Genomic DNA, 24,821 nt, shown 5'->3' on the forward strand with positions numbered 1-24,821 from the left:
CACTAGAAGCACCAATGGCAACTGTCTGAGCTTCCATTGCAGCAGTTTGCGCCCTCAGATTGGTCATCAGACGCTGCACCATGGTGGGTTCCACAGCTGTGTGATCAAGGTGAACACCCGTTCCATGTTGTAAAAAATGGGCTCCAAGGTCTGCGAAAACCACGTGCCAATTTGGAGGTGGACTCCTCCGTGCTTCTTGACATTGTGTGCAAGCTTCCCAGTGCTCCAAGCATTTTTTTGTGTATGCCCATCAGCCTTCTTCTGCAGCCTGGCCCATTGAAGTCCTCACCCGAGTCCTCGGTAGCAGGACTAGTGTGCAACTTTGCCCTCTGGTAAGTTGACACCTGTGGCATCCTTTGCCCATGCCCTGGCTCCCGTGCACTTCTGCCCGATGACTCACCACTTGCAGATCCCTCCTCTATCCGAGCTTCTAAAGTGCATGGAGTGTCAGCCTATGAGCGGGTGGCTGCAAGAGAAAAAAAACTTCATTATCACTCTTCTTGTTCCACTGGCTGAGGAGCTTGCACTTCTTGGGGGTGAGAAATGAAAAAGGGTCCAGGGTTTGTGGTATAGTGACGAGAGAGGAAGAAGTGCATTCTCACACCATCTGTAGATTCTCATTCAGAGTTGTGTGGGATGAGGTAGAAGCGAGAAGAGATAAGGAGGATTTGGCAAGCAGAAACCCAGAGTGCCAGGCTGAACGATCATGGGCAGGAACCCGCAAAAAAAACCTGGCAAGACAGGTACTTTTTCTTTTAAACTTACCTCAGCCACCTCGCCTTTAATCATCATCCCCGTAGTGGCCAAACACTCGATCCACGCCTCCGGCAGCTTTCTGTGCTTTCACCTGGCACTGCAGCAGGAGGCAGAAGTCAATTTCAGGTCCAGGGCACTACTGTGGTGATGCGCATGGCGATAACGTCACACTCTCCGGGTGCTGCTAAACTCCTGCTGAATATGGCGGGAGTAGATGTCAGTGCCGCGCCCGGTCGCAAAGGTCCCCCCGGGGACTCTAACGGGAAGCGCAAAGACACCCAATTTCTCTCCCATAATCTTCTCAGTCGTTCATTTTCCATTATAGCCATTAATTGGCCGAAAAGCAATTGCACACCTGGAGGGGGCCTATTAAAATGCAAATGCCATTTGTTCGCAGATTTCCCTTGGTTATGGTCGCAACAGGGGCTTAGTAGTCCAGCAACAATAACTTCCATGTGATTCAGGCCCGAGTGGTTTTAAACAACAAGCTTTAATATACATTGACTAATAAAAGTATTGTACTTATACAACTATTCTACAGGATTATATTAAATGACAAGCAATTAATACAATATTAATAACCAGTTTCCTCTACAAAGTTCAAGATGATCAGACTTGCACCTTCGTGGGTTAACATTAAGGCAAATTGACTTCTGATTATCCAGAGAGCACTCTAACTTTTGGAAGGAGAATGCTCTAACTTTATATTATTTGGCTGCCTTGGGCTGCACATTCACATCTCTATTCCCATCTTTTAGTCGTCATTCCCACTCCCATGCTGATTTTGTGTTACCTGACTTCACAGGTGCCACGTACTATGGCTGCTTCATTCTCTATCCAGTTGTATAACAGACTGTTCCTCTCAGGAATACTAAAGACTATGTAATTAAAGTATTCAAATACTAAAACGAAAGCAGATTTCCATGTTGTGTATGTGAGTCTCCGAGGACCAGCTTTTTTTTAATCTGTTCTCTGCCTTGGAATCTCCTAACTGTCTTTTGTTCACACACAGAGACATAACTCGGTCTCTCCTCGTTCTGCTGCTGATGGAAAGCAAGCAGGGATGCCCGACTACGTTCTTAGATTTAAAAATAATGTTATAAAAGTATTCTAACACACCATCATCCGCCACAGAAACACAGGACATCAATAAATGCTGGTATCGCTTGTGTCCAGTCTTGCTATGTTGGTTACGGACAAAAATATGAAGCATAGAAACAAAGAAACTAGGTGCAGGAGTAGGCCATTCGGCCCTTCTAGCCTGCACCACCATTCAATGAGTTCATGGCTGAACATGCAACTTCAGTACCCCCTTCCTGCTTTCTCGCCATACCCCTTGATCCCCCGAGTAGTAAGGACTTCATCCAGGATGATCAGGGTTGGGAACTCAACATCCAGGGGTATTCAACATTCAGGAAGGATAGAATAAAAGGAAAAGGAGGTGGGGTAGCATTGCTGGTTAAAGAGGAGATTAATGCAATAGTTAGGAAGGACATTAGCTTGGATGATGTGGAATCTATATGGGTAGAGCTGCAGAACACCAAAGGGCAAAAAACATTAGTGGGGGTTGTGCACAGACCTCCAAACAGTAGTAGTGATGTTGGGGAGGGTATCAAACAGGAAATTAGGGGTGCATGCAATAAAGGTGCAGCAGTTATAATGGGTGACTTTAATATGCACATAGATTGGGCGAGCCAAACTGGAAGCAATACGGTGGAGGAGGATTTCCTGGAGTGCATAAGGGATGGTTTTCTAGACTAATATGTCGAGGAACCAACTAGGGGGGAGGCCATCTTAGACTGGATGTTGTGTAATGAGAGAGGATTAATTAACAATCTCATTGTGCGAGGCCCCTTGGGGAAGAGTGACCATAATATGGTGGAATTCTGCATTAGGATGGAGAATGAAACAATTAATTCAGAGACCATGGTCCAGAACTTAAAGAAGGGTAACTTTGAAGGTATGAGGCGTGAATTGGCTAAGATAGATTGGCAAATGATACTTAAGGGGTTGACTGTGGATGGGCAATGGCAGACATTTAGAGACCGCATGGATGAACTACAACAATTGTACATTCCTGTCTGGCGTAAAAATAAAAAAGGGAAGGTGGCTCAACCGTGGCTATCAAGGGAAATCAGGGATAGTATTAAAGCCAAGGAAGTGGCATACAAATTAGCCAGAAATAGCAGCGAACTCGGGGACTGGGAGAAATTTAGAACTCAACAGATGAGGACAAAGGGTTTGATTAGGGCAGGGAAAATGGAGTACGAGAAGAAGCTTGCAGGGAACATTAAGGCGGATTGCAAAAGTTTCTATAGGTATGTAAAGAGAAAAAGGTTAGTAAAGACAAACGTAGGTCCCCTGCAGTCAGAATCAGGGGAAGTCATAACGGGGAACAAAGAAATGGCAGACCAATTGAACAAGTACTTTGGTTCGGTATTCACTAAGGAGGACACCAACAACCTTCCGGATATAAAAGGGGTCAGAGGGTCGAGTACGGAGGAGGAACTGAGGGAAATCTTTATTAGTCGGGAAATTGTGTTGGGGAAATTGATGGGATTGAAGGCCGATAAATCCCCAGGGCCTGATGGACTGCATCCCAGAGCACTTAAGGAGGTGGCCTTGGAAATAGCGGATGCATTGACAGTCATTTTCCAACATTCCATTGACTCTGGATCAGTTCCTATCGAGTGGAGGGTAGCCAATGTAACCCCACTTTTTAAAAAAAGGAGGGAGAGAGAAAACAGGGAATTATAGACCGGTCAGCCTGACCTCAGTAGTGGGTAAAATGATGGAATCAATTATTAAGGATGTCATAGCAGTGCATTTGGAAAATGGTGACATGATAGGTCCAAGTCATCCAGGATTTGTGAAAGGGAAATCATGCTTGACAAACCTTCTGGAATTTTTTGAGGATGTTTCCAGTAAAGTGGACAAGGGAGAACCAGTTGATGTGGTATATTTGGACTTTCAGAAGGCTTTCGACAAGGTCCCACACAAGAGATTAATGTGCAAAGTTAAAGCACATGGGATTGGGGGTAGTGTGCTGACATGGATTGAGAACTGGTTGTCCGACAGGAAGCAAAGAGTAGGAGTAAATGGGGACTTTTCAGAATGGCAGGCAGTGACTAGTGGGGTACCGCAAGGTTCTGTGCTGGGGCCCCAGCTGTTTACATTGTACATTAATGATTTAGACGAGGGGATTAAATGTAGTATCTCCAAATTTGCGGATGACACTAAGTTGGGTGGCAGTGTGAGCTGCGAGGAGGATGCTATGAGGCTGCAGAGTGACTTGGATAGGTTAGGTGAATGGGCAAATGCATGGCAGATGAAGTATAATGTGGATAAATGTGAGGTTATCCACTTTGGTGGTAAAAACAGAGAGACAGACTATTATCTGAATGGTGACAGATTAGGAAAAGGGGAGGTGCAACGAGACCTGGGTGTCATGGTACATCAGTCATTGAAGGTTGGCATGCAGGTACAGCAGGCGGTTAAGAAAGAAAATGGCATGTTGGCCTTCATAGCGAGGGGATTTGAGTACAAGGGCAGGGAGGTGTTGCTACAATTGTACAGGGCCTTGGTGAGGCCACACCTGGAGTATTGTGTACAGTTTTGGTCTCCTAACCTGAGGAAGGACATTCTTGCTATTGAGGGAGTGCAGCAAAGGTTCACCAGACTGATTCCCAGGATGGCGGGACTGACCTATCAAGAAAGACTGGATCAACTGGGCTTGTATTCACTGGAGTTCAGAAGAATGAGAGGGGACCTCATAGAAACGTTTAAAATTCTGACGGGGTTAGACAGGTTGGATGCAGGAAGAATGTTCCCAATGTTGGGGAAGTCCAGAACCAGGGGACACAGTCTACGGATAAGGGGGAAGCCATTTAGGACCGAGATGAGGAGGAATTTCTTCACCCAGAGAGTGGTGAACCTGTGGAATTCTCTACCACAGGAAGTTGTTGAGGCCAATTCACTAAATATATTCAAAAAGGAGTTAGATGAAGTCCTTACTACTAGGGGAATCAAGGGGTATGGTGAGAAAGCAGGAATGGGGTACTGAAGTTGCATGTTCAGCCATGAACTCATTGAATGGCGGTGCAGGCTAGAAGGGCCGAATGGCCTACTCCTGCACCTATTTTCTATGTTTCTATGTTCCTTACTCGGTCTGGTCTATATGGTGTCAGCTGTGGTTCAGTGCGTTGTACACTCGTCTGAGTCAAAAGGTTGTGGGTTCAAGTCCAGAGACTTGAACACATAAATCTCGGCTGACACTCCAGTGCAGTGCTGAGGGAGTGCTGCACTCTCAGGGTGCCATCTTTCGGATGAGATGTTAAACTGAGGCCCTGTCTGCCCTCTCAGGTAGGCATAAAAATCCCAGGGTACTATTTTCAAGAAGAGCAGGAGAGTTATTCCCGGTATCCTGGCCAATATTTATCCCACAATCAACATAACAAAAAAGATTATCTGATCTTTATCACATTGCTGTTTGTGGGAGCTTGCTGTGTGAAAATTGGCTGCTGCGCTTCCCATATTACAACAGTGACTACACTCCAAAAGTACTTCATTGGCTGTAAAGTTCTTTGAGAAACCTAATGGTCATAAAGGGCGCTATATAAATACAAGTCTTTCTTTCTATGCGACTCCAATCCCACTCCAATGTGGTTGACTCCTAACTGCCCTCGAGATTGCCTAGCAAACCTATCAGTTGTAACTAACCGCTGCAAAGAATACACCTTCACTGCAATGATTCAAAAACAATCACCGACCACCACCTGCTCAGAGCAACTGGGGAATAGGCAATAATAGTTTTGTCAGTGACACCCACATCTGAGAATTAAATTTTTTTAAATTATTTTTTTTAAAAGTACAATAATAACTGGAGACAGAATTACTTAGCAAGTACCCCTTAGTAATGTACAAGAACCATCAACGTCCTTTAACAAAAGAATATCGAAACTGCTGCGTAGAACGAAGCGCCTGCTTTGCCTCGATTATTCGACCTTCTGTTGCGGCTGCGAGTCCCGCCCTGAGTACTCTTCAATGATTGGTCACGCTGCGCGACTGCGACATTTTCATTGGCCAAATCTGGCGCTGTGCGCATGACGCGACGCTCCTCCCCAGCAGGCTAAGCGGAGATGGCGGCGTGCGGCCGGTTGCCGTTGGTCTTCGCGGCGCGTTTAAATGGCGGCCGAAGGTTGGGCGCTGGGCGCGCGGGGCTGGCGGCTTCCCCCGGCCCCCGTCAGTCCTCCGCCTCTCCCGGCCTCGGTCAGCCGGCGGCTTCCCCCGGCCCCCGTCAGTCCTCCGCCTCTCCCGGCCTCGGTCAGCCGGCGGCTTCCCCCGGGCCCCGTCAGTTCCCTACCTCTCCCGGCCCCGGTCAGTCTCCCGGCCCCCGTTACCCGCCCGTCCTCCCGTCCCGGACCGCCAAGAGCAAATCTGCTCAAAAGCGGCGGGAAGAAGAGTTTTTCCAGCGTGTTCACGACTCCCCTACGGCGGCCGAGAAGATCCGGTTCCTGACCAAGATCCAGCGGCTCAAGTACGTCGTTTACCCGCAGACGCTGGCCATGGACGCGGACAAGTGGTACCAGTATTTCACCAAGACGGCCTTGGTGCGGGGGCTCCCCGGTCGGCTGACGGCCAGTGCCGACGCCGGCCTACAGCTCGGCCAGCTGAAGTCGCTGGTTTGCGAGGCCCTTTTGCAGGAGAATTTCTACCTGAAGAAGCGGCGGCCGTTCCTGTACCGGGAGAGGGAGCAGACGGCGCTGCCTCTGATCGGCAGCCTGGTGCCTCAGCTCGTCAGCGCCCTGGCCGAACACAACCCGCTGCTCAGCGCCTCCACCCTGGGTAAGGACCCGCCCTTCGCGCCACTCTGAAGTCGGCCTGGCTGCTGCTCCTCACTCGGGGAGGTAAATAATCACTGCCGGTCAAATCACGGTGCAGTCTGAGACCGACACAACACGCGTGCTGAATGTTTCATAAGACATGGACTGGCAGTGAAAGACCAACTGGTTCATCAAACCTATCCCACACACCATGATGGCTGGAGCATCAGAATACTACCCAGCTCCAAATACTGCAAAAATAAAGATCGGGTCAATAAGGGACAAAATAATCTGGAAAATTCTTCTCTGATCCCCTCAGATGATCAAAACCAGTCCAGGAGATCACATGAACCAAGTGTTGTGTATAAAGATACTTTCTACATGTCATCTCTGTCCCAGTCAAGAGCCAGCCCAGTTCCCTCTTGAAAACATACAGAAAGTCAGCACCCGCTATACCAGCCGGCAATGTATTCCAGGGGCCCTCAATTCTCTTGGAAAAGAAGAACCTCCCAACAGCCTGTCTATTCCTACTCTTGCATACTTTAAACTCAAATATAAAGGCAAAATACTGCAACTACTGGAAATCTGAAATATAAACGGAGAATGCTGGAAATACTCAGCAGGCCAGACAGCACCTGTGGAGAGAGAAACAGAGTTGATATTTAAGGTCGATGACCTTTTGTCAGAACTGGAAAATGTTCGCTATAACAAGTTTTAAGCATGTACAGAGGTAGGGAGAGGGGAGGAGAGGAAAGAACAAAAGGGAAGGTCTGTGATAGGCTGGAAAGCAGGAGTGACTAAATGTACAGCAGAATCATTACCAGCATCTGCTATCTGAAAAAATGGGAGTAGCAGTTAGGACCTGAAATTGTTGAATCCAGAAGTTTGTAAAATGTCTAATTGAAAGATGAGTTGCTCTTCCTCGAGCTTCCATTGAGCTTCAATGGAACAGCTGGAGGCAGAGGACAGAGTGGAATGGAGAATTAAAATGACAAGCGAACGGAAGCTCTGTCACGATTGCAGATTGAATGGAGGTGTTCAGCAAAGCTACCATGCAATCTGTGTTTGGTCTCCCCAGTGTAAAGGAGGCCGCATTGTGAGCAGCGAATTCAGTGTAATAAATTGAAAAGTACAAGTAAATTGCTGTTTCACCTGGAAGGAATGTACCTGTACCCAAAGTCCAAGTCATTAATGTATATCAAAAAACAGCAGTGGTCCTAGTATAGAACTATCCAGCCCTTTCATTATTTCATAGACCTCTCATCAGATCACCGCTAAGTCCATGCTGCTCTAAAGTAAATAGACCAAGGTCCTTAAGCCTAACTAAGGAGCTGAGGTTCTTTAAGAACGTTCTTTCAATAGGTAACCAGTTTGGGAGGTTCAACAGGTGTCGCTAAAACATTTGAACTTGTTTGGTGGAGGTACTGTGGCTGCTTTACTTTGTATGATCACATCCAGTAACATTGGCATTGACTATAAGCAGCTTCTAACCATAACCCCTAATTTGCGCAGTGCCAATAGCCGCTATGTCATCATCAATGATGCAGCTCAGTCGCATTGTCAGAAGCCACTGCGTTCTCGTATTGATAACCTGTTGGTCATAGTGGTTCCTTACCTGACCCTTAATTGCATTGAGAGTGCACTGCCAATAGTTAACAGCTCCCATGGTTGTAGTTTACTATCTCAATCCCTTAAAACAAAAGCAGAATACAGCAGATGCTGGAAATCTGAAATAAAAACAAAATGCTGGGAACACTCAGCAGGTCAGGCAGCATTTGTCGAGTGAGAAACACGATCTTTCATCAGAACTGGAAGACATTAAAGATGAACAGCATTTAAGTCATGGAAAGGGGCAAGAAAAGAACAAAAGGGAGCGGTCTGTGATAGGGTGGAGGGCAGGGGTGATTAAATTACAAAAGTAATGGATAGTAGCTTTTTAAACTTGTTTCAAAGCAGTACACAATCATCATTCTCAATATTTTACAAGACCAAAAGAGAGGCAACAAATTCTGGAATGTAATTTGACATGTCACTCAGTTCCTCACAAAAAATGCAACTTTTTTTGCTTTTAAAGAGTTGGTGCTGGTTGCAGCATTAAGGGGTCTGTGTGGATGAAGTGCTAAATGTAGTAGTTTGAGGACAGCTACCTAGAATTTGAGGTGAATCAGAATTCTTGGCCATCTGAAGGATGTGTTAATTTAACTCACATAATTTGATAAACTTGTAGGAGCCACTGTTATCTTCAGTAAACATTCCTTAAGGTTTGAACAGGAAGGAAAACATCTTCCAGTTCTATTTGTGATAACAGATTTTTTTTTTGAAATAGAGAAAACTTCCTATTGAATACCACTTTTAAAACTCAAATGGAAAAACACACTTTATAATATACATCACGTCAATTGTTCCGTTTTCCATCTTGAAAGATTTTGGATTTTGAAATTTTAGATTGATATTTATGAAGAAGAACTGGATGCAACTAAGTGATTAAATCTTAAACATTATTGCATTTGTATATTGGCATAGTTCAGTGCTTTAATAAGAACATTTTAATTCTTGTTTCAGATTATGAACCAGATGTTGGCTTTTACTGGTTACGGGGTGAAAGAACTGTTCCTCGAGGGCATCGGAAAGGGCGAGTAGACCCTATTCGTTTCCAGATTGATGACAAACCTTACTGCCAAATTCGGGTTCCTAAACAGCTCCCTGAGGTATTTGCTTAATTAAGTCATTTAAGAGCTTCGTAGGTATCTTCTGTTTGTTTTTATCCAGAAGTTTCTTGTACTTTGGTCAGCTGATTTTGGTATCAGCCATTTATAGGTCACGTAAACATAGAAAATAGGTGCAGGAGTAGGCCATTCGGCCCTTCGAGCCTTCACCACCATTCAATAAGATCATGGCTGATCATTCACCTCAGTACCCCTTTCATGCTTTCTCTCCATACTCCTTGATCCCTTTAGCTGTAAGGGCCATATCTAACTTCCTCTTGAATATATCCAATCATCAGCTCTCTGCGGCAGGGAATTCCACAGGTTAACAACTCTTTGAGTGAAGAAGTTTCTCCTCATCTCAGTCCTAAATGGCTTACCCCTAATCCTTAGACTATGTCCCCTGCTTCTGGACTTCCCCAACATCGGGAACATTCTTCCTCCATCTACCCTGTCTAGTCACGTCAGAATTTTATATGTTTCTATGAGATCCCCTCTCATCCTTCTAAACTCCAGTGCATACAGGCCTAGTCGATCCAGTCTCTCCTCAGATATCAGTCCTGCCATCCCTGGAGTCCATATAGTGAACCTTCGCTGTACTCCCTCATTAGCAAGAACGTCCTTCCTCGGATTAGGAGACCAAAACTGAACACAATATTCCAGGTGAGGCCTCACTTAAGGCCCTGTACAACTGCAATAAGGCCTCCCTGCTCCTATACTCAAATCCCCTAGCTATGAAGGCCAACATACCATTTGCCTTCTTCACCGCCTGCTGTACCTGCATGCCAACGTTCAATGACTGATGTACCATGACACCCAGGTCTCGTTGCACCTCCCCTTTTCCTAATCTGCCATCATTCAGATAATATTCTGCCTTTGTGTTTTTGCCACCAAACTGGATAACCTCATATTTATCCACATTATACTGCATCTGCCATGCATTTGTCCACTCACCTAACCTGTCCAGGTCACCCTGCAGCCTCTTAGCATCCTCCTCACAGCTCATACCGCCACCCAGCTTAGTGTCATCTGCAAAATTGGAGATATTACACTCAATTCCTTCATCTAAATCATGAATGTATATTGTAAATAGCTGGGGTCCCAGCACTGCCTGCCATTCTGAAAAGGACCCGTTTATCGCCCGACTCTCTGCTTCCTGTCTGCCAACCAGTTCTCTGTCCGCGTCAGTACATTATCCCCAATACCATGTGCTTTAATTTTGCACACCAATCTCTTGTCAAAAGCCTTTTGAAAGTCCAAATACACCACATCCACTGGTTCTCCCTTGTCCACTCTATCAGTTACATCATCAAAAAATTCTAGAAGATTTGTCAAGCATGATTTCCCTTTCATAAATCCATGCTGACTTGGACCGATCCGGTCACTACTTTCCAAATGCGCTGCTAGTTCATCTTTAATAATTGATTCTAACATTTTCCCTGTTACAGATGTCAGGCTAACTGGTCTATAATTCCCTGTTTGCTCTCTCCCTCCTTTTTTTAAAAAGTGGTGTTACATTAGCTACCCTCCAGTCTATAGGGATTGATCCAGGGTCGATAGACTGTTGGAAAATGATCACCAATGCATCCACTATTTCTAGGGCCACTTCCTTAATTAATCTGGGATGCAGACCATCAGGCCCCGGGGATTTATCGGCCTTCAATCCCGTCAATTTCCCTAACTCAATTTCCTGCCTAATAAGGATATCCTTCAATTCCTCCTTCCCACTAGACCCTCGGTCCCCTCATATTTCCGGAAGGTTATTTGTGTCTTCCTTCGTGAAGACAGAACCAAAGTATTTGTTCAACTGGTCTGCCATTTCTTTGTTCCCCATTATAAATTCACCTGAATCTGACGGCAAGGGACCTACGTTTGTCTTCACTAATCTTTTTCTCTTCACATATCTATAGAAGTTTTTGCAGTCAGTTTTTATGTTCCCAGCAAGCTTCCTCTCATACTCTATTTTCCCCCTCCTAATTAAACTCTTTGTCCTCCTCTGCTGAATTATAAAATTCTCCCACTCCTTAGGTTTGCTGCTTTTTCTGGCCAATTTATATGCCTCTTCCTTGGATTGAACACTATCCTTAATTTCCCTTGTCAGCCACGGTTGAGCCACCTTCCCCGTTTTGTTTTTACTCCACACGGGGATGTTCAATTGTTGAAGTTCGTCCATGTGGTCTTTAAATGTTTGCCATTGTCTATCCATTGTCAACTCTCTAAGTATCATTCGCCAGTCTATTCTAGCCAATTCACGTCTCATACCATCGAAGTTACCTTTCCTTAAGTTCAGGAGCCTAGTCTTTGAATTAACTGTGTCATTCTCCATCTTAATAAAGAATTCTACCATATTATGGTCACTTTCCCCAAGGTGCCTCGCACAACAAGATTGCTAATTAGTCATTTCTCATTACACATCACCCAGTCTAGGATGGCCAGCCATCTAGTTGGTTCCTCGACATATTGGTCTAGAAAACCATCCGTAATACACTCCAGGAAATCCTCCACCGCATTGCTACCAGTTTGGTTAGCCCAATCAATATTTAGATTAAAGTCGTCCATGATAACTGCTGTACCTTTATTGCACGCATCCCTAATTTCTTGTTTGATGCTGTCCCCAACCTCACTAGTACTGTTCGGTGGTCTGTACAGAACTCCCACTAGCGTTTTCTGCCCTTTGGCATTCCGTAGCTCCACCCATACTGATTCCACATCATCCAAGCTAATGTCCTTCCTTACTATTGCGTTAATTTCCTCTTTGACCAGCAATGCCACCCCACCTCCTTTTCCTGTCTGTCTATCCTTCCTGAATGTTGAATACCCCTTGGATGTAGAGTTCCCAGCCATGGTCACCCTGGAGCCATGTCTCCGTGATGCCAATTACATCATATCCGTTAACAGCTATCTGCGCAATTAATTCGCCCACCTTATTACGAATACTCCTCGCATTGAGGCACATGGCCTTCAGGCTTGTCTTTTTAACACACTTTGCCCCTTTAGAATTTTGCTGTAATTTGGCCCTTTTTGTTTTTTGCCTTGGGTTTCTCTGCCCTCCACTTTTACTTTTCTTCTTTCTATCTTTTGCTTCTGCCCGCATTCTACTTCCCTCTGTCTGCCTGCATAGGTTCCCATCCCCCTGCCATATTTGTTTAACCCCTCCCCAACAGCACTAGCAAACGCTCCCCCTAGGACATTGGTTCTGGCCCTGCCCAGGTGCAGACCATCCGGTTTGTACTGGTCCCACCTCCCCCAGAACTGGTTCCAATGTCCCATGAATTTGAATCCCTCTCTTCTGCATCACTCCTCAAGCCACGTATTCATCTGAGCTATCCTGCGATTCCTATTCTGACTAGCACGTGGCACTGGTAGCAATCCTGAGATTACTACTTTTGAGGTCCTACTTTTTAATTTTGCTCCTATCTCCCTAAATTCGTCTTGTAGGGCCTCATCCCGTTTTTTACCTATAAACTGATGCTATATGTGTAGGTTAAAGTTCCCTCTGATCTGTCCCAATACTGCATCAGAAAAGATCACTTTATTTTCCTTTAATTAGCAATATGCTTTTTGGAAAATTACTTAGAGCTTGGCAGTAAGAGATCTGAGTTAAAATCGTTTGATATAATGGTTATCCAAGAGAACTTTAGACTTTAATGATGCAATATATTTAACTGCATGAATTCATTAGTCTTCAGCTGAAAGAAAACTCATTCTAAGCTAGTTGTTTCCTTCCTCACTGCATTTCCGCTTCCCAAATAATGTCGACACTTCAAAATGTCAACAAATTATTAATCTTTTTAATTTATAACATTTTGAAAATAAGGAATACTAGGATGCAAGTAAATTTAGACAGTAGTTTTAACATTTTATAGAAAGTGCAATATAACTATAATTCAGACATATATTTTTACGGAGTGACTCCTGACAACGAACTACCGGATGCTGCGTAAATTTAAAAAATGGGGGGAAAATTGCGGTTGGAGGCTTCCTGTGGCAAACGCTTTCGACCGAAATATTTTTAACAAAATTCCTGGTGGTCTGGCTGGAATGTAGGATTGTACTCGGAGGCCTAGTTTCGCAGTCCAGCGTACGGGAACATGTCTTCCAGGATCTTATGCATATCCTGGGTTCATGTGGGCCTGGACCACCAATCACAATGTAATATTCTGATTCATAGTAAAGGGAGCTCTAGCTCCTTAACCCTTAAAATCAAATAAAACACAAACATAAATTTAAAAAAACACTTTTTTTACTTTTCTTTCACTTTTTAAAAATGACTCTGGTAGAAATTGTATTAAATTAAATGTTTGAGAAAAAAAATTTAATAAAAAGATATGTTTTAATAGTGTTTAAAAATAAACTTGCCTTCATAGACAGGGTTTTTACTATTAAAAATAAGAAGTAACATTTAATTTTTCTATGTTTTAAAATTCTTACGCTGGTAAAAGTAAGCTTTACGCCTGCTTTTACCAGACATAAGAGATACAGGACATTCGCTGGGCAAGAGTTGGGCAAATGGCCCAAATCTCCGCCTGTGAATGTCCTTCCGGGGATGTGTGCGATCTGTCAAAAGAAAAAAGCTGGTTCTTGGCACAGGTGCATCGCGCGGCGAGAGCCGGCATTTGCGAGGCCTCTTCGGATGCATGCGCACATCGTATGTATCCGGAGAGGCTGCTATTTTCGGCCCAATAACTGTCACAGCGACTCGTGTAGATTTGCACTCGAGAACCCCCAACCACCCTAGCTAGGCAGAAAACCATTTTTAAGCACTCAGTAATTAGCATCATCTCTCTTCTGCACTAATCTGTACTTTCTTTGGGCCTTACACTTCTGGAACTCATTCCCTCCCTCAATCTTCCCTTCCTCTGACAATCTGTAGGTCTTTAAAAGCCAAGCTTATTGTCACCTCACCATTACCTAATCTTCTCATTCCTTCTCAATCTCTGGTATCGCAGCCCTTTGCTCTTCACCCTACATTGTCAATTTAAAAACAATTAACCTATTTTATCACTTGTAAGGGCTGTCAACATGGGAGCTGTTTGGAAAAATGTCTGATCAGAAACACTGAGGCAGATCACAATCCCGTTTCAAACAAGTGGCTCATACTTGAATAAATTCTACAATTCGCACAGCTAATAAATTAAACTATAAATGAACAAGATCTTTTTTAACAGCTTCTTTATTCCTCATTTGGGGAAGTCCGATGACAATAAATAAAAAAAAAACACTGGAACTGCGCATGCGCAACTACTTCCGGTTCGTTGGCAGCAGTCACATCCATATTTTAATTTTAAATGAAGGGATTGGGTAGTGCAGTGATTTGGAGAGTAGTCTTTCACCACTGCAACCTGCCTATTTGTGAGCTGTGAAAGTCTTGGCGACAAGTTTGGCCACTTAATCTAATTCCAGCATAAAACTGCCTCCTTTTCAACAATCTCACTCCGAAGGCTGCAGGATGCTGATGGGAAAAATATTAGTGGTGCAGTAGGGTCTGCTTTTCTGAGGCTGGAACAGACATGTGTTGAGGCAAAGTAGAGAAAAATTTACTTTGAACCTAGTGCAGAGGGACCTGGGGGTCCTTGTGTATGAAACTCTTTTTGTTAGTTTGCAGGTGCAGCAGGTAATCAGGAAGGCGAATGGAATGTTAGCCTTCATTGCGAGAGGAATGGAGTACAAAAGCAGGGAGGTCCTTCTGCAACTGTATAGGGTATTGGTGAGGCCGCACCTGGAGTACTGCATGCAGTTTTGGTCACCTTACTTAAGGAAGGATATACTAGCTTTGGCGGGAGTACAGGGACGATTCACTAGGCTGATACCGGAGATGAGGGGGTTACCTTATGATGATAGATTGAGTAGACTGGGTCTTTACTCGTCGGAGTTCAGAAGGATGAGGGGTGATCTTATAGAAACATTTAAAATAATGAAAGGGATAGACAAGATAGAGGCAGAGAGATTGTTTCCACTGGTCAGGAGACTAGAACTAGGGGGCACAGCCTCAAAATACGGGGGAGCCTATTTAAAACCGAGTTGAGAAAGAATTTCTTCTCTCAGACGGTTGTGAATCTGTGGAATTCTCTGCCCAAGGAAGCAGTTGAGGCTAGCTCATTGAACGTATTCAAGTCACAGATAGATAGATTTTTAACCAATAAGGGAATTAAGGGTTATGGGGAGCAGGCGGGTAAGTGGAGCTGAGTCCACGGCCAGATCAGCCATGATCTTGTTGAATGGCGGAGGAGGCTCGAGGGGCTAGATGGCCTACTCCTGTTCCTAATTCTTATGTTCTTAATCTGACCAGTGGGTGCCTGACGCTGGTATTTGGTGTTGCACAATGAGTACCATTCACCAGTACAAACATCCTTTTCCAGAAAAATTCAGAAAATGTTTTTTTTTTAAATGGGCCTAAAATTCCAGCCTCGCCGGGTCTGCTCAAAGTGCGTACGGACCCGGCGAGGCCGCGCAAAAGCCGGTTTTCGGGGCGCGGTGCACATGTGCCGAAAATCGGCTTTTCCGATTTGTCAAAGATTTCTCTTGACAGATCCTCCACATCCCTGGAAGAAGGACATCCGTGCGGGAGAGATTGGACTATTTGCCCAGCGAATGTCCTTCAGACTTTTATGCCTGGTGAAAGCAGGCGCATAGCGTACTTTTGCCGACGTAAGAGTTTTAAAACATATAAAATTAAATTTAAATAGACATTTTTATAGTGAAAACCCTGTCCATTAAGGTAAGTTTATTTTTAATACTACTAAAGCACATAAAAAAATTCCCCAAAATATTTTTTTATCTAAAACATTTAATTAAATTTAATTTCAATTAATTTTAAATATGTGAGGTGTTTTCTTTATTTATTATGCTGTGTTTGGGTGTTTTAGGGGGTTTTCTCATTGATAATAATGGGAACTCGTACAAACGGAGTTCCCATTATTATCAATGAGAATACTGCATCGTGATTGGTTGTCCAGGCCCACGTGACTCCAGCTTGGATTTACGTACCTCGAATCCAGGTCCCCATGCGCTGCACTGTGAATCTAGGCCTCCGACTGGGATCTTAGTTTTTCCATGACCAACAGGTAGATTCGTAGATTTTTTCCGGGTTAGTGGCGTTCGTTTGAAGGAAGCCTCCGACCTCAATTTTAGGCCCAATATGTGTTACATTTAATTAAAATGTCCGAAATCCTGTTAGTATAACCAGATACATTTATTAAGTGTTCTTCAAAGCTCTTAAGCAAAACACCAGGGTGAATTTATAGCCAGGAAGGGAAATGGAAGCCGTCACAAAATTTCTTGTGAAGGAGGTACAGTGCAAATACAGGATAACTTGCTTCTCTGCTGAAAATTTGTTATATTAGAAGGGAGATCAATTTTTTTGTGTCCATGTAACCTCTATCTGCTGCAGCATAACATTAGAACATTGTGGGGTTGCTTTTTTAAAAAAAAAAGTGATCCTGGAAATATTTCCATAAAATGCAGGCTGGCCAATTACTGCCCCATCAGTTTACTTTCAATCATCATCAAAGTGATGGAAGGTGTCATTGACAGGGCTATCAAGTGACACTTCGTCACCAATAAGCTGCTCACCGATGCCCAGTTTGGGTTTGCCAGGATCACTCAACTCCAGACCTCATTTCAGCCTTGGTCCAGACATGGACAAAAGATCTGAATTCCAGAGGTGAGGTGAGTTGATGTCAAGGTAGCATTTAACCAAGTGTGGCATCAAGGAGCCCTAGTAAAATTGAAGTCAATAGGAATTGCGGAAGACTCTCCACAGGCTGGAGTCATAGCTAGCATAAAGAAAGATGGTTGTTGGGAGGTCAGTCATCTCAGCCACAGTTCCTCAGGGCAATGTCCTGGGCCCAACCATCTTCAGCTGTATCATCAATGACCTTCCCTCCATCATAAGGTCAGAAGTGGGGATGTTCGCAGCTGATTGCAGTGTTCAGTTCCATTAGCAACTCCTCAGATAATGAAGCAATCCATGCCCGCATGCAGCAAAACCTGGACAACATTCTGGCTTGGGCTGATAAGTGGCAAGTAACATTCACGCCACACAAGTGCCAGGCAATCTCCAACAAGCTAGAGTTGAACCACCGCCCATTGACATTCAATGGCATTACCATCGCTACATCACCTAGCATTAACATCCTGGGGGGTAACCATTGACCAGAAACTTAACTGAACCAGCCACATAATTACTATGGTAAAAAGAGCAGGTCAGAGGCTGGGTATTTTGCAGCAAGTGTCTCATGACCTGACTCCCCAAAGCCCTTCCATCATCTACATGGCACAAGTCAGGAGTGTGATGGAATACTCTCCATTTGACTAGATAAGAGTGGCTCCAACAACACAAGAAGTTCGACACCATCCAGGACAAAGCAGCCCACTTGATTGGCACCCCATCCACCACCTTAAAACATTCACTCACTCCACCGTGACTGCAGTGTGTACCGACTGCAGTGTGTACCAACTACAAGATGTACTCCAGCAATTCGCCAAGGCTTCTTCAACAGCACCTCCCAAATCCGTGACCTCTACCACCTAGAAGGACAAGGGCAGCAGATGCATGGGAACACCATCACCTGAAAGTTCCCCTCCAAGTTACACACCATCCTGATTTGGAAATATATCGCCGTTCCTTCATCATCGCTGGGTTTAAATTCTGGAACTCCCTCGCTAACTGCAGTATGGGAGTACCTTCACCACCACCTTCTCAAGGGCAATAAATGCTGGCCTTGCCACCATTGCCCACATCCCAGGAACGAATAAAAAAAAAAAATCCTCTGCAACTCTGTCCTAATTCAATGATTCACATAGAGGGAAAATAATTTGCTTTGACACCTGTTGCTTTGGAGAGAGCTTAATGTTCTATTCTTCTTTAATCTTGGAAAGAATGCAAAACTTGCATTTATATAGTGCCTTTCAAGACCTTGGGATGTCTGAAAGTGCTTTACAGCCAATTAAGTACTTTTGAAGTGTAGTCACTGTTGTAATCTAGGAAACACGGCAGTTAATTTGCACACAAAGGGCAATGTGATGATGACCTGATAATCTGTTTTAGGTTACACAGTTAGAGAGAGATCTGTTGGTTGAGGGATACATATTGGCCAGGACACCAGGAAAACTCACCTACACAAACACAAAAGCAAAATACTGCGGAATCTGGAATAAAAACAGAAAATGTTGACTCAGAGGCGAGAATGCTACCACTGAGCCAAAGCTGATTACTCCTTAGTTCTTTTCCTCCTGTAGGAAATACCTGTTTAACACTGGTTAGCTGTGTGTAGCGACTTTTTCTTTACAACAGCACTTCAGACTTTTAACGTGTTCCATTAAAGAGCTTTTTTCAAGTAGTTGCTGCATTTAAGGCGAGAAAGACCGGCTGACTGGCCTATTGTATCTTTGCCGTTTTACAATTCACTATGTTGTTTTCTGTAGGGGTGATTTTCTTTCTGTTTGGAAAGTGATTTCTTTTTCAAAGGCTTGGGTTTACCATACTGCTCTTCTGGATAATTTGTGGTTTACCTGCTATAACGAAAAAGAATCAAAAAATGTGACTAGAGGAAGCACTGCACAAGTTATACGGAGGGGCACTTATGATTGATTGATGCCTAAAACTTACTGAGAGAGATTTTTTGTAATGAATTGGATATGGAATGTTTAGATTATGGCATGTTGAGAAGAGCTTATAATTTTCAGAAGAACTGCTATAGAAACATTGAAAATAGATGCAGGAGTAGGCCATTCGGCCCTTCGAACCTGCACCACCATTCAATAAGATCATGGCTGATCATTCCCTCAGTACCCCTTTCCTGCTTTCTCTCCATACCCCTTGATCCCTTTAGCCGTAAGGGCCATATCTAACTCCCTCTTGAATATATCCAATGAACTGGCATCAACCACTCTCTGCAGCAGGGAATTCCACAGGTTAACAACTCTGAGTGAAGAAGTTTCTCTTCATCTCAGTCCTAAATGGCCTGCCCCTTATCCTAAGACTGTGTCCCCTGGTTCTGGACTTCCCCCAACATCGGGAACATTCTTCCCGCATCTAACCTGTCCAGTCCCGTCAGAATCTTTTATGTTTCTATGAGATCCCCCCTCATCCTTTTAAACTCCAGAGCATAAAGGCCCAGTTGATCCAGTCTCTCCTCATATGTCAGTCCAGCCATCCCGGGAATCAGTCTGGTGAACCTTCGCTGCACTCTCTCAATAGCAAGAACGTCCTTCCTCAGATTAGGAGACCAAAACTGAACACACTATTCCAGGTGGGGCCTCACCAAGGCCCTGTACAACTGCAGTAAGACTTCCCTGCTCCTATACTCAAATCCCCTTGCGATGAAGGCCAACATACCATTTGCCTTCTTCACCGCCTGCTGTACCTGCATGCCAACTTTCAAGGACTGATGAACCATGACACCCAGGTCCCGCTGCACCTCCCCTTTTCCTAATCTGCTGCCATTCAGATAATATTCTGCCTTCATGTTTTTGTCCCCAAAGTGGATAACCTCACATTTATCCACATTATACTGCATCTGCCATGTATTTGCCCATTCGCCTAACCTGCCCAAATCACCCCGCAGCCTCTTAGCGTCCTCCTCACAGCTCACACCGCTTTGTGTCATTTGCAAACTTGGAGATATTACACTCAATTCCATCATCTAAATCATTAATATATATTGTAAATAGCTGGGGTCCCAGCACCGAGCCCTGCGGCACTCCACTAGTCACTGCCTGCCATTCTGAAAAGGACCCGTTTATCCCGACTCTCTGCTTCCTGTCTGCCAGTCAGTTCTCTATCCGCGTCAGTACATTACCCCCAATACCATTCTGACCATGTGAATAATGTCGGAGTTTATTTTTTTATGTAATTCAGTACGGTTTCCTTCAATTTTCAGTTTGTTGCTCCAGAACTTTCTATGGGTAGTGACATAGTACTGTTACATCCTTTTCTGGTTAATAGTTCATTAGATATATTCAAAAGGGAGTTAGATGTGGCCCATATGGCTAAAGGGATCAAGGGGTATGGAGAGAAAGCAGGAATGGGGTACTGAAGTTGCATGATCAGCCATGATCAGATTGAATGGTAGTGCAGGCTTGAAGGACCGAATGGCCTACTCCACCTATTTTCTATGTTTCTATAATTAATATTTAATAAACCTTTAAAACTGCATATATTATTAATTGCTACAATGTTAACTTGTACATTAACATTATTAAACATTGAAATGGTTGTTTTCTGCAATGTTTTATTTTCTGATGCTGGATTAGCATATTTCATCCCAAGAGAACTTACTTGCTATACTTGGTAACTGGTTGATATTGAATTTTTAATTGGGCTTTGAAAGTTAGATGTTAATTTGAAAAAGAGGCATTTTTAAAATTTAGCTTGTTTTCCTTTCTAGTTTGTGCCCTTTGAAAATTCAATCCCTGAAGATGTTCCTGTTATTCACATTGAACCAAGCCGACTTCCATTGTTTCAACGGCAGTATGACAACAACATTTTCATCGGTAAGGGCAAAATGGATTTGCGGATGAGTTGCATTTATTTTACTTTCCATATTTAAGATTTGCATAATTGAATGCTTTATGAAGCTAAGCACTATACCGTCATTTGGTTACAGCTTTTCTTTTTGATGGTGGGGAGGGGAATGGAATTCAACTGAATTACTGTATTAAGTTGCATTTTCACTGAGCTCGTACATAACTCTTGTCTTCTGTCCTTGTATGTGTTCTATTTACAGGTTCAAAGATTGTTGATTCTTCCTGCTATGGGCATACCCAGTTTCACTTTGCATCTGATAAATTGAGACGAGAAAAACTTATAAAAGACAATCTGACTGACCAGATTGAAGTGCGATTACGAGCCAATGGCATTGCAAGTCTATTTGCTTGGACTGGGGCTCAGGCGGTATATCAAGGTTAGATGGTGCTAATTCATCAAAGTTTAAACATTGCTGTTCGTATAAAATTCTTTATTTAAAAAAAATATTTGAAGTTGATTACATTTTTTAAAAAGATCAAAACCTTGTATTTCCAGTATATATCCTAAATTTTTCCAGAATCAGTGATAAGTAACATAAGCTTAATGTGAAGTCTTTTTTAACCAAATGCCATTGTAACTTCGAAAGTAATTTAAATTGTGTAATATATATGTCTTTTTGTGAACTGCAGCACACTTATGTAGGTGTGAATTTTCAAAAATTTGTATGTTCAATATAAACTGCCTAAAATAAATTCTACCGTGAGTGACATCCTTGTCGAGAAAAACAATATTTCTTGATGAAAATAAAGTTACCTGACATGAGCATCTGCAATACCGAACTGCATTTTAGCACTTCCTAGTCAACTTTTGGCAATCTACTTATACAGAGAAGGGATAATTGCTATTCTCATTCTAATTCAAAATGTGCGAGGGAACACAAAAGATGAAGAAATAGGGTTCTATGTTGCAAAACCAAGTAAGAATATATAGATGTTAACCCACACTAGGAATTAAATGTCAGCCTGAAAAAGTATTTAATGTACCCAAATTTACATGAACGATTCTATGATGTATTGAATTGTATTATATTACAATTCAATACATCAGTTGACAATTGCTGTCCTTTTTTACATTACCTAACCTTGTGGATCTCTAAAGATACTCAAGATGGATGTTTAGAACGGGCAAAAGTAATTCATTATCAGTGGCTTAAATTGTATCTCATTTTCAGTTGAATACAGGTTGAACGTCCAAAATCCGGAGTTCCGAAAATCGGAATGTTGCGGAATTCGGACACCCGGCCGATCCGTTTTAAAAATAAAAACTTTACTTATCTTTTATGCAGGTCTTCAACGCAGGTTTTTCCCGGCTGCCGACCCCTAACCCAGAAGCCCTGACCCACAGCCAACGCTACAGAACCCGGAACTGTCAGATCCCCCCCCAGGCCCCTCCGCCCGTCGGCCCCGCGCTCCTTACCCCGGCCTTCCGCTCCTTACCTCGGCCCAGGCGTTTCCAGATTCGGCAAATCTGGAAATATTCGCAACGGCCGAGGTCCCGAGGTTTCCGGATTTCAGCTGCTCCACCTGTAATTATATTGAGATCTGACTTTTCTTGCCTATTCCTATTGAAGTTTCTAAATACATAGAGAAGTCTTTTCAAACCCATAATTTCTTTTTTTTTTGGTTCCAGGATTCTGGAGCGAGGCAGATGTGACTCGGCCGTTTGTATCCCAAGCTGTAATTACAGATGGAATTTATTTCTCCTTCTTTTGCTATCAGTTGAACACTCTAGCTCTGACTGTTGGGGCAGACCAGCACAATCACCGCAAGAACGTTTGCTGGGGGACGGAGAGCATGCGCCTGTATGAGGATATTGAAGGAGACAATGTGAAAGGGTTCAATGATGAGGTCCTGAGCCTGCTTGTTCGCTTTTTGCTCAATCGACCAGATTCAGTGAAAAGTAACACAAGCTGAATGTAAAATCTTTTGTAACTTTGACAATAATTTAAAGTGTGTAATATATATTTGAGTGAGCTGCAACACACCTATACGTATATACATTATATATATTATGTATATATGGGTTTCAAAAACTGAGATTGTATGTTCAATGTAAACTGCCTAAAATAAATTCTGCAAAAATTTCCCCGACACTTCTTGGATGGATTTTATTTTAGGAGAGGGGTCTTTTGGTTAAATCAAGACGAGTTCTGTTTGTAATAGTTGCAAAAAACTTAATTCTGATTATCATAAGCTTATCTAATGTTTATATATATATATAAAAAAAACATTTCAAAAAGAAGAGGTTGTGTATGTATCTTGTTTCATATTGCTGTGTGAAATGGAAGGTTTCACATTCTTTGGTCATTGGAACAAGTAGGGCTAATCCAGATGGTGCCTTTGCAGAAAGAACAAGTAGGGTAGCGGGAGAGGGCTGACCAAAAGACCAAAAAGAAATGAATGACTTAATTAGCAGAAAGGTCAAATTAGAAAAGTTAAACAAGGAAAGGGGTGTTTTAGAGTAAAGGGTTAACTCAGCATGAATTTTAAAAGTATTCTTAACATGATAACTGAACTTGACTATTATGGCAATTGGGAATTGATCTGATAGGGGCAAAGAAACATGGTTAACTCCCAATCATGGAGACAAGAGTGTTGAGTAACCAAAAGGATAAGGATAAGGGGTAAACCATTTAGGACCGAGATGAGGAGAAACTTCTTCACCCAGAGAGTGGTGAACCTGTGGAATTCTCTACCACAGAAAGTAGTTGAGGCCAATTCAATAAATATATTCAAAAGGGAGTTAGATGAAGTCCTTACTACTAGGGGGATCAAGGGGTATGGCGAGAAAGCAGGAAGGGGGTACTGAAGTTGCATGTTCAGCCATGAACTCATTGAATGGCGGTGCAGGCTAGAAGGGCTGAATGGCCTACTCCTGCACCTATTTTCTATGTTTCTATATACTAGGTGAGAGAGGAGGTGGAGTTGTGCTATATATGCCAGGGACATCTAGGAAGTAAAGGGAATAGACCCATTAGTATAGATTAAGCATCCCAAAGAGAGAGTTTGTTTGAAAGTAAAGAGTGGAGATAACTGGGAGCTTGATATAGACCAAAGGTTACTCTGAAAGCATTAAGAAGGTAATAATGGGGAATGTTAATCTAATATAAACTTGAAATATTCAAATGGTTTTGAATCTGAGCTATTAAATAGAATGTATTATTGCTCTGACTCTATTAGATAATGTAACAAGTGGGGCAGATAGCACAGTGGGAATAGAAGTAGTGGCCTATTAAATGATTAAACCTGCACCTATGTATCTTTAAAAGGGCCAATTTCATGGAAAGGAGTAAAATAGCTTAAACAAATAGACTGGAGGAGTAGGGACAGTACTGAGGAAACCTCAGTTAGAATAAATCGAGTACCTTTGAGGTTAGACTACTGAGCATTCAGGAAAAGAACATACCAAAGGCTTGTCAATGCAGAGTAAACAAACATAACCATACGTTTTTGTTTATGATAATATGGAATAAACAAAGGAAACTTTACAGTCTGTAGAGAAAATGAGAGGCAAATCAATAGGAACACTGCAAAAAATGTCACAAGCAAAATGAGAAATACAAATGAACATAAAACCAGGATGGAAATATAATGTAATTTACCTAGACTTCCTGAAAGCTCTGCATGAAAGGCTGCTACACAAATTTAAAGGCAGAGTCTTCCGTCAATTCTATAAAAGGATCAGGAGTTGGCCAAGAGGAGGCAGCAGGTACTATTTAGGGGTGTGTTGCTGGAGATATATGGGGGTGGGAGTGGAGGGGATTTTAACCCCCTGTGACGTGGGGGATAGAATGTTAACATTTTTAAAATCTTAAACCCGAATCCAACCTGTTTCAAACAGCCGTTTTCCGATTTAACAGATAGTTTGGGACAGGCACCTAACCTCTCCAGTGGCAGGTCAGTTATTTAAATATGTTAATGAGGCTGCGTGCCTCAGATTTTAGCAATTATTGAGCTGCAGGCCGGGGTTTTCCAGGGCTCGGAAACCCTGCAGCTGAAGGGAGGCGAG

The 24,821-nt window shown here is 43.1% G+C and overlaps 1 protein-coding gene across 2 annotated transcripts; it reads left to right on the plus strand.

Annotated features, from left to right (window-relative positions):
• Positions 1-5,873: 5,873 nt before the first annotated feature.
• Positions 5,874-22,990, plus strand: mrps30 (mitochondrial ribosomal protein S30). 2 transcript variants are annotated; one of them, XM_070862513.1, is made up of 6 exons: positions 5,874-6,010; positions 6,065-6,600; positions 9,141-9,286; positions 20,674-20,779; positions 21,013-21,189; positions 22,443-22,990. In XM_070862513.1, the coding sequence occupies exons 1-6, from the start codon at positions 5,895-5,897 to the stop codon at positions 22,724-22,726; spliced, it is 1,365 nt and encodes a 454-aa protein (XP_070718614.1). In that variant the 5' UTR covers positions 5,874-5,894; the 3' UTR covers positions 22,727-22,990. The 2 variants fall into 2 exon arrangements, with proteins under 2 accessions (XP_070718614.1, XP_070718613.1); XM_070862512.1 differs by having other exon boundaries at positions 5,874-6,600.
• Positions 22,991-24,821: the final 1,831 nt, after the last annotated feature.

Source organism: Pristiophorus japonicus, chromosome 2, assembly GCF_044704955.1.
Source record: "Pristiophorus japonicus isolate sPriJap1 chromosome 2, sPriJap1.hap1, whole genome shotgun sequence".
Classification (NCBI taxonomy): Eukaryota; Metazoa; Chordata; class Chondrichthyes; family Pristiophoridae; genus Pristiophorus; species Pristiophorus japonicus.